Genomic DNA, 15,246 nt, shown 5'->3' on the forward strand with positions numbered 1-15,246 from the left:
GTTCAAATTTCTTGCATAAATATTTTGCTATATTTGTCTTCTTCCATGTATTTTTGTGACACGCAATGAAGAATCTTCGAAATTTGGATTATGAGAATTTAGAAATGAGTTCTTAAGATTGCTTGTTTCTGTCGGAAAATATTGTCGTTTTCCGTGATCACATTTTCCTATCACCTTTTTCCCTCACATATATCAAATCGCTACAGTAATTTTTCCATGAAAAATGACGGAAAATGCAATCCAAACACAACCGCTTTTCAAGTTTTTAAGTGGGTTAAACGTTGTTTAGGAAGCTTGTGACTATTTTTGGGAATTAATTGGAGTTTTTGGATGTTTTGAAGTCACAAAATATTGTTCCTGTGTTCTTATGATCAATCTTGATACTTGCCATCCCGATTGATCATTTGGCAGTTTATAGATTTCTTGAATCAAAATTGTTTTCTGATTTGAGTCCTTTTCACTATTGTAGATGTCTTGATGCAAACTTCTTATTGTTTTAAAAAAACTAAAATTGTTTGTGATACATCAATTTGTTTCAAATTATTTGTCTCTTACGAGAGCCACTAAACAAATTCTATCCTTCGAAGCATATGCATTGTTGGTGGCCAATCATGTTGTCATGTAACATAGATTACTTGAAAGCAAAGTATCATACAAATTAAAGCTAACAAACAAAGACAAATATTATAAAAGAAATGAAAAGATTAAAGATCATTTTAAAATAGATGTTGAGAAGGAAAAAGAAAAAAGAATTGAATGAACAACTTGTCAATAAAGAAAAAAGGTAATTCGTAACTGGTTTGTGTACCGCTACATAGTCATGTGTTTATGAATATTCTATGATTAGACCCTGACGTATCTAAAACTGGGTGGTAAAACTAGTCATGGGTAAAAGTAAGACAAATATCAGTGCGCTAGCCAAGAAATATCTAAATGCTGAGAGCCACGAAAATAGTCAAATACGGGACACAGGTATCCGTCAAACATCTCCATAGGTCGCGGGATACTTCTTCAATTGACTTCCTCTGTTTCAAAAAAAAAACAAATTATTAGTATAAAGCAAAATTTTACACCCGAAAGCGTACACCAAAAGGAAATTTATACGAACCAGTTTACTGTCTGACAACGCTGGAAGGCCGTGGAAAGATTGCTGCAAAATGGATTCTCCGATGTTTTCATCATCATTTATATGCAAGCAGTTCCTAATATAATTGTATTGGGCCCAACCATCAGAACCATAGGCCTTACAGCCAACCCGGTCTGGATAATCATACACAGCACTATATATGCCTTTGTAAGATAAAAAGCACACATTGTTTAATTAAATCAAATTCCACGAGAAGTCCAAATAAACTAGGAAAAGTATTAAACAAACTTGGCCGATGAATCCGGTTTGCCCACTGTCGCACCCCGTTTTTTAGAAAAAGTGAAAAATGTTGTTTGAAGTCATAATGTGTAGTGTGAATGAAATATGTGAAGTGTGTGAATGTGAGAAACAAAGGGTAAAGCCATGGGACTTTTAAATGCGATGGTTTGGCCAAAAATGGTAATCTAAAAAGGTTTTTTAAACAGAAAAGTAGGAGTCGCCATTTGGTATTGAGTTGGGATGTACCAAGTCACCCAAAAAGTAGTTTTTGAAAAAAATGTAGTAAAAACCTTTTTAAATGACTCATAGTCTACGAAAATCAAAGAGACGAGTTCGGGGGTCGCGGTTGATAAAAGGGAAGGCAAAAACAAAGTCTAAGGCACCCTTTTATCCTAACCCAAACTAGTTGCGTGATTTAGTGACAATTTTCCTAATTTTTTACCCAAAAAATGTATTGCATTTTGGATGTGTCTAACATGAATTTAAACCTAAATCTAATGAATGGTTTGAAAGGGGGCAAAATGTCTCTTTAGAGGCTCGATTGGTCCTAATCACATGAGTTGTGATAGCCAATGGTGAACCCTCAAAGAGGTCACGAATAAATGCAAATGAATGCTCGAGTAATAATGAGGAAAAAATGAGTGTGAGAAAATGTCTTTGAGTGTAAAAATATGTGCCAGGTACAAATGTGCAAAGTGCAAGTGTGCAAATGGGTGTGTAAAATGCAAGGGTGCAAATGAGTATGTAAAAGTGCACGTGTACAACTGAGGAGGAGTGTAAAGTGCAGGTGTGCTAATGAGTATGTAAAGTGTAAATGTGCAGATGTGAGAGAGTGTAAAGTAAAATGAGCAAAGTGATAATATATGAAGTGAAAGTGCAAAGTGATAGTGGGTAAAGTGATAGTGTGCAAAGTGAGAATTTGTAAAGTGGTAGGGTGCGAAGTGAGAATGAAGAAAAAATGATAGTGTAAAGTGGAAGTGTGCAAATGGTAATGTGCCTTAGAAATGCATGAGTCCTAGAGGAATGCAAGTAAGACGGGTACGGGGAGACCCTAAATCGTGACTTTTGATTTGCCTTTTGGTTAGAAAGAAAACGAGCGTGCTAAGGCTATGTGTAGCCATACTCGTCCGTTTCCCTTACCAGAAGGGTGACTCCCTAACCTAATCAAGCAGATGACCCTAATAACTAGAATGAGATGCAAAGTCCTAAATGTGTAAGGGAAAGGTTAGGGGTTCATGCAAAAATGTAAAAATGCTAAAAAAAATGTATGAAATGTAGTGAAGGCATGCGAGTATGTACTAGCAAGGGGACGGCCCTATTGGATCTAGCATTGGACTAGCTCTTAACTGACGTTCTCTTACAAACATTGAACATTGTAAGAGCTCGAGGGGGAGACTATGACTAGCATTGGACTAGCCATGGTCACGTGTATTCCATCCATATAATCAAATATAATGATAAAAACAAATAGACATGCAAAGTACCTAATTTCACATAGCACGTAGCACATAAGCATGCTTATCTAGATGCAGAACCCTAGGGAAGCGGTAACACATAGCACATAAGCATGCAAATCATACAAGGCAAACAAGCCCTAACTATTACATTAGGGGGGCCCTACTACAATAAAAAAGGGGAGTGTGAAATAAAATGAAATAAAATAAACTTAACTATTACAACTTGGCATTTAAATGCCTTTCAAATGATCAAAATTGAACTAAAATAAATATACAAAACTAAAGCCAATAAAACGAATAAATAAATAAATGAAATAAAAAATTCAAGATGGCGTGCAATTAAACACGTAAAGTCAAATAAATTTAAAATAGGGGATAAAGTGTACCTCCCTGAAGTTGGGGGCTCTAATGAAGTGAAATTACTTATTTGCCCTCCATAAAACAAAGAAAAGGTCAAGACATCACTTTAATTAACATATAATTACATGGAATGAAAATAAACACGAAATTGAATCAAGCAAATTATTCAAATAAAAGTAAACGACCCACATTCAACAAATTAAAACAAGTAAGGACCTAATTGCAAACATTAACAAAGTTTAGAGGGTCCAATTACAATTATCACAAAGATTAGGGTCAAAAAGTAAAGAAAAATAAAGTTTAGGGACCTATTTGTAATTAAATTAAAGACCTAATTGAAAGCAATTAAAAGTATTTAGGGTCATAGTGAAATTAAGGAAAAGTCTAGAGACTGATTTGCAAATTCAGTTACCAGATTCTTAGTCAAACAGGCCGTTGGGCCATTTTATTTATTTATTTGGGCCGAACCCCCCCCCATGCCCAATCGAGACCCAAGGAAACAGACGGGCTTGCCTTCACTTTCCAACAAAACAAACCCAACCAAAGGAGTGGGTTTTTACCTCCCAAATCCAAATTAGAAACCCAAACAAAACAAAATAAATTAAACCCACTTTTATAAACCCAAACAAATTTTATTACCCACAACCTAAACCATAATACTAAACCCAACAAGATTAGCAAATCAATCTAAAATTATTAAGCCACAATTATGATCTAAAACTAGAATTAATCCAAAAAAAAAACTACTTAAAATATAGAAAAGATGATTAAAACCCATAAATGACAAAATAAGTTCATCTTTTACAATTGTTGTTTTTGGACCACATCAGAACAGGGGAAACTTGAGGGGTAAAAAGGACTTAATCGGGGAAATTATGAAGGTTTTGGAGTCAAATTATGAAGCTCAGACAATCCGAGACCAAATCACAAAATAAAAAGAAAATAGAGGGACTGAAATTGCAATTTTGGACAAGTGATCATCTTCTCTAGACGGGCTCAAACATCATACTGTCATTTTGTTCTTCTTCGCAGATGGCAAACAACAGAAATTCGGTTTCTACTCTAACCATTCCCAACAGACAATGAAACTCACACACTCTCTCTCTCATACAATGTCAAGATATGACTCGGACTCATACCAGAGAAGGGGTAAGAAAAACAGGGAAAGCGCAAAAAGTAAAACACATCAAAATTTTCCTCAACTCTCGTTTGAACTGTTCGAATGTATGCAAAACAGAAATCACTTCGTCCTCCAAGCCGAACTCTCAATGGGGCATTTTATCAAACAATGAATGGGCATAAAAAATTTCAGCAAATCTTTGTTCAATTGATGTTATAATCAGTCCCACAATTTGTCAGAGACATGAGATTTCAGTCCAATTCAACACATAAGGCGCATACAAGCTAAAATCGTGAGCAATCAACTTGAAATTGGCACCGAACAAGTGCACAACAGACATGCTTTGAGATTTTTCAATGTTTGTACTAAAATGAAAAACTGAAATTCAAGGAGGGAAGACCGCTTACAGCGTTTGCTTGGTGAAATTTCGCCAGTGATGATAGTGGGTTCGACGAGGTGGTGGCGGCTATGGGCAGCGGCGATTCCGGTTCTTTCTCAGCCGCAAGTCTCTTTGTCCGCCGCCATCCTTTCTTTCTCTAATCCTTTGCTTTTTTTTGTTTTTTTTCCACAGCCTTTCTCCTCCGGTTTCTTCCTTCCACAGCCCCTCTCCCTTTCTTTTCCTTGGTAGCCTCCACCTTCTCTCAATCTCCTCCCTCTCTTGTTACTCAACCTTCCCCGAAGCTCTTCTTTTTTCTTTTCCTAGTTTCCTCCTCGGCTCTTGCTTTTTTTTTTTCAGCGGCAAAACCTAATCGTTCTTTTTTTCACTTGGCCGAAACAATCTTTTTCCTCTCTAGTTTCTTTACCCAGCCGAAGATCTCCCCTTTTTCTCTTGTTGGTTTCCTTGTTTTTTGCCCGAAACTCCCCACTCCCAGCTCTCTCTCTCGCTTAGTTTTCTTTTCTTTCTTCTTTTATTTCTGATTTTTTCAATTTTCCTCTCTTGAAAGCCCTCTACCAAGCTCCTTTTTCTGTTTTCTGGTTCTCTGTTTTCTTTTCTCTAGCCCCCCAAACGAAGCTCTCTGTTTTTTCTCTCAATCTCTCCTAGTCTCCTTTATCCAGCCGCCACCCCCCAACCTTTCTTTTTTTGCCGAAGCTCTTCAGTTTCTCTCATCCACTCTCTTAGTTTTCCTCTATTTTTTTTTTGTCCCTTGTTCTGCCGCCCCTCTTTTCCTCCGTTTCTTGTTCTCTTTTTTTTCCTCCCACGAAGCCCTCTTCAATTCCTCCCTTTTTTCTCTTAGTTTTTTTCTGCCTTTTTTCCTTAATTCCTCTTTTCTCCCGTTGTCTGTTTTTTGTTCGGTCCTCACTCCCCTCTCAAAAAACCTAGCCACCCAAAGCCCTCAATCTTTTTTTATTTTCTTTTTGATTTTTGTTCCCTCAAAATTTTCTAAACCAACCAAGTGTCCCAACACCTCACCTTCTAGGTGTTGTGTTGTCAAAGACACAAAGGGACACTTGTCCCACATGCAAGTTTACACCTATTCACACATTTTTGTTATATTTTTCCTTCAAAAATTAATTTAAGTTAACAAACAAAATTATTTTTCAAATTGAAGCCAAAATGATTAAAACAACTTTTTTGTGGAAATTTTCTTTTTCTGAAATTTAATGCTAAAATGTCTTAAAAATAAAAACTAAGAGACTAAAAATGAATAATAATTAACATTTAATCAATGAAAATAAAAAATAATAGTAAATAAAACTAAATTAAAAATTTGGTGTCTACACCCACTCTTTGGTTGATGGCAATTTTGAAGCTTTTGAATTGAAACCTTTCGCATTTGGTTGATGTATTTTGAAGGAAAAAATGGAGCTTTAGAAAGAAAAAGAAATAAAAAGGAAATTGGAGTGTGCCCAATGGATGAAAACCGGCCATAACAATAAATAAATTAGAGAAATACGCATCAAAATATAGAGCTGTTACCTAGTTGGGCCGCTACTAGCATCTTCTCTATCATTTTCAATCAATAGAACCATCATATATTTTTAAGATTAAAAAATTAGCAGAGTATAGAGATTCTTCGTTAGTTTAAAAACGCAGGATCCAGATTTCCGTCAGCTCCAATGTAGTAAAGGTGAAAATTGGAGAAATTCATATCATATTTGGGCATAGGCATCCAACAAATCGTTACTACTATGGTGTGGTCGCGATGGATTGGCTTTTCACATGGAGTCGGAATGAAAAGAAGGAGGAAGAGAGGAGTTTCTGAGGTTAAGCAATGCATAATGAACAAAGAAGGTCTCAATTTTATTGTGGGGTGAGGTTGAAGATGATGGGAGAAGAGATGAAATGTGCTGAACAGTGAACACGAACTGAAAAGAAAGGAAAAGAAAAGGAGTTCTAGCTTAATTCTATTAAAGTTTGGGAGCTGAGGGATGGGTTGAAGAGGATAGGAAAGGAAATGAGATGTGCTGAATAGTGAACATCAACTAAAAAGAGATAAAAAGAAGGGAAGTTCTAAATTCGATTAAGTTCAGGAGCTGAGGTTTGGAATTGAAGACAACAGCAAAGAACTGAAATTTTCAAGTGGAAAGAAAAGAAGAGAAAATGAAAGGAATGAGGGAATGAGGAAATGTTGTGCTTATATTATTATATTTATCATGGTGTCTTTTTGTACAAACTAATAATAATATGTTATGTTAAATAAATGTATCAAAGCCATTTGTGTGCTTGTGGTACGATGATGGTACTACAAATTCCCCTTATATTTCTTATGCTTAGAACTACGTGTAATTTTAATTTTCATTTTCATTTTTGAGCATGCAAATTTTATCCTTAAACAATCTCAACTCTTGGCTATTTCAAAGAAGAGAAAACCACGACCTTGGAATTCATTAGTAGTACTAAAATTTGAATGAACTACTAAAAAAATATTGTATTAATACTTTTTGTGGCAACATTTCCTCTGGATAAAAAGATATCCAATGCCACGCATTGGAAATAAATCAAACTTTATTTGCTCGTCGATTATTAATTAGAATTTCCTCAATCTCACCATAATTAATTCAAGTTTTGGTCAATTGAGGTTTTTCTTGTCTAAAATGGCAACATTTCATTGACAAGCAAACAGATTACATGCACTGGAGCAACTGCTCCTCTACATTTGCTTGAGCACTCTCAAGCAACCAAACTGGAAAATTAACTTTCCAATCAGCAACTACTCTTAAGTTTAGAGCAAGTCTTGCTAAGCAATGACTAACAAAGTTGGTCTCCCTTTTAACAAAGGAGAAACAACATTCCTCAAAATTATATTTTAGCAGCTTTATATCCTGCAGAACTGTGGAGATAACCACATCCCCCAAATCCTTTTCTATCTTGTCTATTATAGCCTTGCAGTCGGATTCTATGATGATTCTCTCCTATCCTTCCAATACAGCTTTAACCATTCCTGTTCTGATTGCCAGAGCTTCCTCAAGTTTTGGTTCAGTGCATTTGAAATAAGGACATGCCCATGTAGCAACCAGCTTTCCCTTCCAATCTCTTGCAATAATTCCTCCTGCTTTATTTGTCTGTTGGTTCAGTGCTGCATCTGTATTCAGCTTAATCCATCATTTGTCAGGAGCTTGCCATCTTCCTAGTCTCATATCCTTTTGTTGTGACTCCACCTCTTCCTCATTTTCTTTTTCTTGCATTTTCTGGAATTCTATCCAATCTGTCAGTGCTCTATTTACTACTGCCAGTGGTTCTCTCCCCTTCCCATTGAAGTTTATCTCATTCCTAGCCTTCCATATTTGCCATAACAAGTTGACTATGAATGTAATGTGCTCTTCCCCTTTCTCCCAGGCAGTTGCTTCCACCAACTCAGACCATCAAAGTCAAAATTTTCCTTTCAGGTTTTCCAATCCATCCCATTGTATTGGTGCTACCCTCCAAATTGCCTCTGTATGACTACATAGAAACAACATATGTTCTATTGATTCTGAGTATACACCATAGCATTTACATAATGGATTGCCTTTCCTGCTTCTAGCCTTGATTCCTTCATTGACTGGTAGGATATCCTTCATACATTTCCAGATAAAATGTTTCAGCTTTTGCTTCATCTTTAGATTCCATAGTACTTTCCATCCTTTAGCATTAACCTCATTCCTACTTCCTAATTCCTCATTACTCCCCTTCTTATTCCTCCATGCCATGCTTCCCTTTGTAGCTCTATATCCAGACTTAATTGTGTATTCCCCAGAAGCAGAATATGCCTCGAATAGCCTGTCCTTTGTCCTGAAGACTTAGAGGGATCTTCATAATTCTCTCCCAATCCTCCTTAGCGAATGCTTTTTGCAGTAGCTCCTCATTTCAACTGCCATGTTTTATCAGTTCACTAACTTTACATAGTCCTAGTTCTGGGTCCCTCTGTGTGCTCACCTTCCCTCCTGCCGCTCCTGGAATCCATCTGTCTTCTCAAATATCTATTGTTTTTCCATCCCCCACCTTTTTTCTGACCCCTTTCTCCAATAAAGTCTTCGCACTCAATATGCTTCTCCAGTACCAAGAATAAATGCTCCTCCTTTTCATTTTCTAAACTAAAGTGCCCTTGAAATATCTGGCTTTAAGGATCTTACTCACCAATAAATTTGGCCTTGTGAGTATCCTCCATAGCTGCTTAGCCAGAAAAGCCTGGTTAAAGCTTTCTAAATCTCTAAAGCCTAGGCCCCCACTCTGTTTTACTTTAGACAGCTTCTCCCACCCTATCCAGTGCATCTTCTTTTTCTCTCCATTGCTTCCCCCCTAGAACTTAGCCATATCTCTTCCAATACCTTTACATACCTCCTTTGGGAGTTTGTAGCATGACATAACATATGCAGGGAGAGACATGACCACAGACTTCAGCAACACTTCTTTCCCCGCCATATTTAACATCTTTTCTCTCCATCCTAATATTCTACTATGCACCTTTTCCTTCACAAAATCACATACCTGTGTTTTTGACCTTCCAATCACCAATGGTAAACTCAGGTACTTGTTTTGTTTTACTGCCTTCATCCCTTCCAATTTCTCCAGCACTTTCAATTTCTCCACTTTTTGAACATTCTTGCTGAAGAAGACTGAGGATTTCTCAGTGTTGATTAGCTATCTTGTAGCATCACCGTACTTCCTTATCACCTCCATCAGCTATCTTGCCTCCTTTTCCTTTGCCTTACAAAAGATTAGTGAGTCATCTACAAAAAAGAGATGAGACAATCTAGGACCACCATAAGATATTTAAAGGTCTGTCAATTTTTCTTGTCTTACTGCCTGATTAAGCAGTGTTGAGAAGCCTTCTGCACAAATTAGAAATATGAAGGGAGACAAAGGATCTCCCTGTCTTAGTCTCCTAGTTGGTCTGATAAAGCTCTTCTTCTCCCCATTAATATTCATTAAATAGGAAACACTAGATACACATTCCATAATCCATCCCACCCACTGCTGACAAAACCTCATTTTCAATATAAGCTTTTCTAGGAAGGTCCACTCTATCCTGTCATATGCTTTGGACATATCTAATTTGATAGCCACGTATCCCTCTTTACCAGATCTTTTGTTATTAAGGAAATGAATGCATTCATGAGCAATAAGAATATTATCCAAAATTTATTTGCCTGGAACAAAAGCAGAGTGATTGGGATTGATGCAACAATGAATAACTGTTTTTAACCTATTAACCAGGATTTTAGATATGACTTTGTATAGGACGTTACACAGACTTATAGGCCTGAATTGCATAACATTAACAGGGGAATAAACTTTGGGAATCAGGCAGATTAAAGTCTCATTGACAGCTCTTAATAGGTTGCCAGAGTGAAAAAAACTTTGAATAGCATTGATCAGATCCATTTTAATAACAGACCAAAATTTTTGGAAAAAGATATGAGTTATACCATCTGGTCCAGGTGACTTGCTTGGATGCATAGAAAATATAGGTCTATGAACCTCCTGCTCAGTCACTGGTGAGGTAAGCTGCTTGTTCTTCACACTGGTTATGGACTGTGAGATCTCATTTAATATATCATCTATTCCCTGAGGTTCTTCAGAAATAAAAATGTCTTTGACGTATTGGATTATCGCAACTCCAGTTTCCTCCACATCTTTACACCAGTCCCCATCCCTCTTTTGTATGAGACCAATCCTATTGCTCTTTCTTCTCCCAACCACGCATGCATGAAAGTAGTTGGTATTCTTGTCTCCTTCCTCCAATCATTTCTGTCTTGCCTTTTGACTCAAATATATCTCCTCCTTCTTATAGGCTTCTACCAATTCCTTCTTCAAAGCTGCCAATTTAGCTCTATTCCTGCCCACATTGCTGTCCCTTATGTCCTTAATATCTTTTTTTATTTGAGTAATGATTCTTCCAAAATTACTCCATTTTTGCTTGTTCCATCTTAATAAGGTCACTCTGCATTGTTTGAATTTATTCTGTATCCTGAAGAATCTACACTCTTTGCAAGTTGTACTCCATGCAGATTTTACTAAATTCCCCACCTTCTTGTACTGGAGCTAGTTCTTGTCAAACACAAATCTCTTTTTTCATCTCTTCCTATCTGATTTTGTGTCCAAAAGTAGCATATAGTGGTCAGAGGCTTCTTTCTCCAAATGACTGCATCTAGCATACCTGTAACTATTGCACTAGCTCCTAGATCCTAGCACTCTGTCTAACATTTCTCTGATTTTTCCCCTGGATCCTACCTGTTACATCATGTCCAAGATTTCCCCTCATATCCTATATCCACTAGGTCATTGTTATTAATGAAGTCTCTGGAGTTTTTAAAACTGCTTTCTGCTCAATCCCTACCACCCCATTTCTCTCCCTTAGATACTATATGATTCATGTCCCCCATGATTACCCAACGCTTCCCTCAAACCTGTTTTCTCCTAAACACCACATTCCATTGTTCTTTCCTAATATTAGCATCTGGACTGGCATAGATGCACACACACCACCACTCCAACTTTGTATCCTTATCATCAATCAGCAATTCGATAGTAAAACTAGTGAACAAAACCTGCTTAACATTAATCTCATTCTTTCATATCACAGTGTCAGGAACATCAAGGAGACTTTGTCATTTTATGCGAAGGTTTGTGCGTTTAAATTGAGTTGCAAAATTAGAGCTGCGGCTGAAACGGTGCCGTTAGAATAAAGGATAGTTAGTTAGGATTAGTTGGTCAGTTAGCTCAGGCTTCCATTGTTGCTACTGCTAATTCCATTATAAATAGCAAGTGTAAACAGAAAGGAGATATGAAACGTAATACAGATCTTAAACTTTCTCTTTCTAGCTTAACTAATTCTCCCATTATCTCATTTCTCCCAAACTGCCTTCACCGATCTCTCTCCCTCTTCTCTATCTCTCTCTGCATCTCACGAAACTTCAACCCAGGGGCCTGACATCTGGTATCAGAGCAGCCGATCCTTGGCTGCGAAGACACTGGACATGGCGGAGAGCACCAAATACCGCACGCTGGAAGAGCAGATCAAGAAGCAGGAGGTTCGCCTGCAAGAGCTGGTGGAAACGATGGCCGGCGTACAGGCCGCTGGCCAGCTGCAGTTTCAGAAGGAACTCGAGCAGAGGAGCTCGCGGCTGGAAGCGCTAATAGGAACCTTGAATCAGAGGTTTGATTCCATTGAACTGAAGTTCAACAGCCTGCTGAATGTGATGATGAAGGAGAAAGGCTGCGCAGAGCAGGACTCGAGGACATCCGAACCGCTGCTACCGACTCCACCTCCGCACATGAAGCTAGGAAACCAGAATGGTACTCCTTGTGCGCCACCAGAGAATCGAAGTAAGCAATTCCATCCAATCTTGCCGAAACTTGAAATGCCTATGTTTGTCGCTGGTAACCCTAGGGAATGGCTTAGGAAATGTCAGAAATATTTCTTGAATTACCAGATTCCTGATAACCAAAAAGTAGAAATGGTAGAAATGTTTCTTGAGGGGAAGGCCGACAATTGGTTTCAAGGAGTGAAACTGGAACGACCTCACCTCTCCTGGACAGAGTTTAGTGACTTAATGTGCGAAAGATTTTCTGGTAAAGGCTCCCGTGATGTGGTAGAGGAATTTAATAAACTTCAACAGAAGGGAACGATAGAGGAATATGAGGAAAAATTCGAGGAGCTTAAAACTCTCATGCTCCTCAGAAATCCTAAATTAGATGAGCTCTACTTTGTCTCCAGTTTTGTCAGTGGCTTGAAAGAGGAAATTAGACCAATGGTGAAAATGTTTAAGCCACAATCACTGGCGAAGGCCTTCGAAGTAGCGGAATTACAGGAGTGTTCCTTAGAAGTGCAAGCCAGACATTCGCGAAGTGCTAGTAAAACTGTGTTGGACTCCAGATTCGGATTGTTCAAAAATCCACCTAATAATCCGAAGTCCCCTAGTTCCTACCGTATTCCAGCAATCACACCAAACACCAACAAGTCAGAAAATGTGGCTAGAGAATTCAATAAGATCTCTGCTGAGGAGATACAGTATAGGCGCAAACATGATCTGTGTTACAGGTGTGGTGAGATGTTTGGGGCGGGGCATCGCTGTAAGCCAGGAAGCTTGAACTGTGTGGATTTGGAAGAAGGGGATGAAACGGATTTTGAGGACGCCGAAGGGGAACAAGACGCTAGCACTGGACGAGTTGGGGAATTAGCTGAGGTTTCTTTGAACGCCTTGAATGGAGCCATGAACAGGAAGTCTATTATACTACTGGGTAACATGGGAGGGCTACCAGTAAAAATCTTGGTGGATACGGGAGCTTCGAACAGCTTCATCCACTTCGACCTTGCTAAGTCTTTATACTTACCCCATCAGGAGGTGACCCCTTTTACAGTCACCTTGGCGGATGGTACGGACATTACTAGTGGGGCAATTTGTCCAAGAGTCAAGTGGCTAATACAGGATTATCAGTTCCAGTTTGATTTGAAGGTGATGGATTTAGGGAATTGGGACATTATTTTAGGGGTAGATTGGATGTACCAATTCAGTCCCATTACGTTTGATTTTCATAGTCTCAGTATTGCTCTCAGCAGTAGTGGAAGTTTGTTGCACTTACAAGGGCTTATCAACCAACCTGTGATGAAGCTGGTGAGAGGTAAGGACCTCAGGTCTTTTATACAAGAGAAGCATAGGCACTGTGCAGCCTTGCAAGCTGAATCACAGGAGCACCAGCAAAGAGATATTCCTGAGCAGGTGGAAGCGGTCCTGCAACAGTACTCACAAGTATTCGCCACCCCGACAGGTCTGCCCCCGAAGAGAGAGCCGGATCACCAAATCACTCTCAAACCTGGAGCGGAACCATTCAAACTAAAACCTTACCGGTATCCTCACGCACACAAAACTGAAATTGAGAAGCAAGTGGCTGAGATGCTTTCTAGTGGTATTGTTATTCACAGTAGTAGTCCTTTCGCATCTCCTATTTTGCTGGTCAAGAAAAAAGATAACTCATGGAGATTATGTGTGGACTATCGAAAGCTAAATGAGCTGACAGTTAAAGATAGATTTCCCATACCAAATATAGATGAACTTTTGAATGAGTTGCATGGGATGAAGTACATGTCTAAGCTGGACCTTAGAGCGGGTTACCACCAGCTGAGAGTTAAAGCAATGGATACACGCAAAACTGCCTTCCAAACGCATCATGGTCACTTCGAATTCTTGGTCATGCCGTTTGGATTGACGAACGCGCCAGCTACCTTCCAAGCCTTGATGAATCGGATTTTCCAGCCATATATGAGGAAGTTTGTGTTAGTATTTTTTGACGATATCTTAATCTACAGTCCCACCTTCGAGTCGCACCTGCAACATCTCCAAATTGTCCTTGGGGTCTTGGCGAACAATCAACTATTCTGTAAAAGATCTAAATGCTCCTTTGCCCAGACTTCCGTGGAGTATTTGGGACATGTAATATCTGAAAATGGCGTAAGCATGGACAAGTCTAAGATAGAGTGCATACTCTCCTGGCCAGCGCCCGAAACAGTAAAAGAATTAAGAGGATTCCTGGGTTTAACAGGGTATTACCGAAGATTCGTTAAAGGATATGGGGTAATCAGTAAGCCATTGACTCAATTGTTGAAAAAGGACGGATTCACATGGAATTCTGAAGCTCAGATGGCCTTTGAGGATTTGAAGAAAGCCATGACGACTGCCCCCGTACTGAGCATGCCCAACTTTGAGCTTCCCTTCGTCATCGAGACGGATGCCTGTGAAGTGGGCATTGGGGCAGTCCTGATGCAACAAGGGCATCCCATAGCATTCCTTAGCAAAGCTCTAGCAAACCAGAATCTAGGTATGTCGGTATACGAGAAGGAGCTCTTTGCATTGGTGCTGGCGGTCACCAAATGGAAACATTATCTAGTCGGTCATCGCTTCATTATCCGAACGGATCATCAGGCCCTCAAATACTTGTTAGAACAGCGACTCACACATCCGTTGCAACACAAATGGCTGACCAAGTTGTTAGGCCTGGACTACGAGATCCATTATAAGAAAGGCATCGACAATGGAGTGGCGGACGCATTATCAAGGCGACGGATAGTCGATCACAGTAAGGGGTGTTCAACCGAGTCTGGAATTTTGAATGCTATTTCGTCAGTGCAGCCAGCTTGATACAAGAATTATTAGATAGCTACGCAGGTGATGCTATGGTCCAGGACCTCATTCCCCAACTACTGCTGGATCCCTCTTCAAACTCAGATTATCAATTCGACAAAGGTCTGCTGAAGTTCAAAGGCAAGTTGTACGTAGGGACTGCTAAAGGGATCAAAGATAACCTTATCAAGGAGTTGCATGATTCTGCAGTTGGGGGACATTCCGGTCAGAGAGGGTGTCTACAAAGGGTGCAAGCACTATTTCACTGGCCCGGAATCAAGCGAGACGTCGTACAGTTTGTGAAATCTTGTGACGTATGCCAACGGAGTAAGCACGAAAATGTCCCTTACCCTGGGCTGCTACAGCCACTTCCAGTTTCTCAGCATGCATGGTCCCAAATA

The 15,246-nt window shown here is 39.1% G+C and overlaps 1 protein-coding gene and 1 long non-coding RNA gene across 2 annotated transcripts; one reads left to right on the top strand and one right to left on the bottom strand.

The window, feature by feature from the left end:
• Positions 1 to 752: 752 nt before the first annotated feature.
• Positions 753 to 5,586, bottom strand: LOC140015597 (uncharacterized). Its single transcript, XR_011822238.1, has 2 exons — positions 1,109 to 5,586; positions 753 to 1,025 (listed from the first exon to the last, which is right to left on the bottom strand). It is a non-coding gene; the product is annotated as an uncharacterized lncRNA (long non-coding RNA).
• Positions 5,587 to 11,704: 6,118 nt separating this feature from the next.
• LOC113713862 (uncharacterized) lies at positions 11,705 to 14,863 on the top strand. Its single transcript, XM_027237673.2, has one exon. The coding sequence runs from the start codon at positions 11,705 to 11,707 to the stop codon at positions 14,861 to 14,863; it is 3,159 nt and encodes a 1,052-aa protein (XP_027093474.2).
• Positions 14,864 to 15,246: the final 383 nt, after the last annotated feature.

Source organism: Coffea arabica, chromosome 10c (genome assembly GCF_036785885.1).
Source record: "Coffea arabica cultivar ET-39 chromosome 10c, Coffea Arabica ET-39 HiFi, whole genome shotgun sequence".
In the NCBI taxonomy this organism is placed as follows: domain Eukaryota; kingdom Viridiplantae; phylum Streptophyta; class Magnoliopsida; order Gentianales; family Rubiaceae; genus Coffea; species Coffea arabica.

Coding starts and splice junctions, on each gene's coding strand:
- LOC113713862 (XM_027237673.2), top strand. CDS start 11,705: ATGGCGGAGAGCACCAAATACCGCACGCTGGAAGAGCAGATCAAGAAG.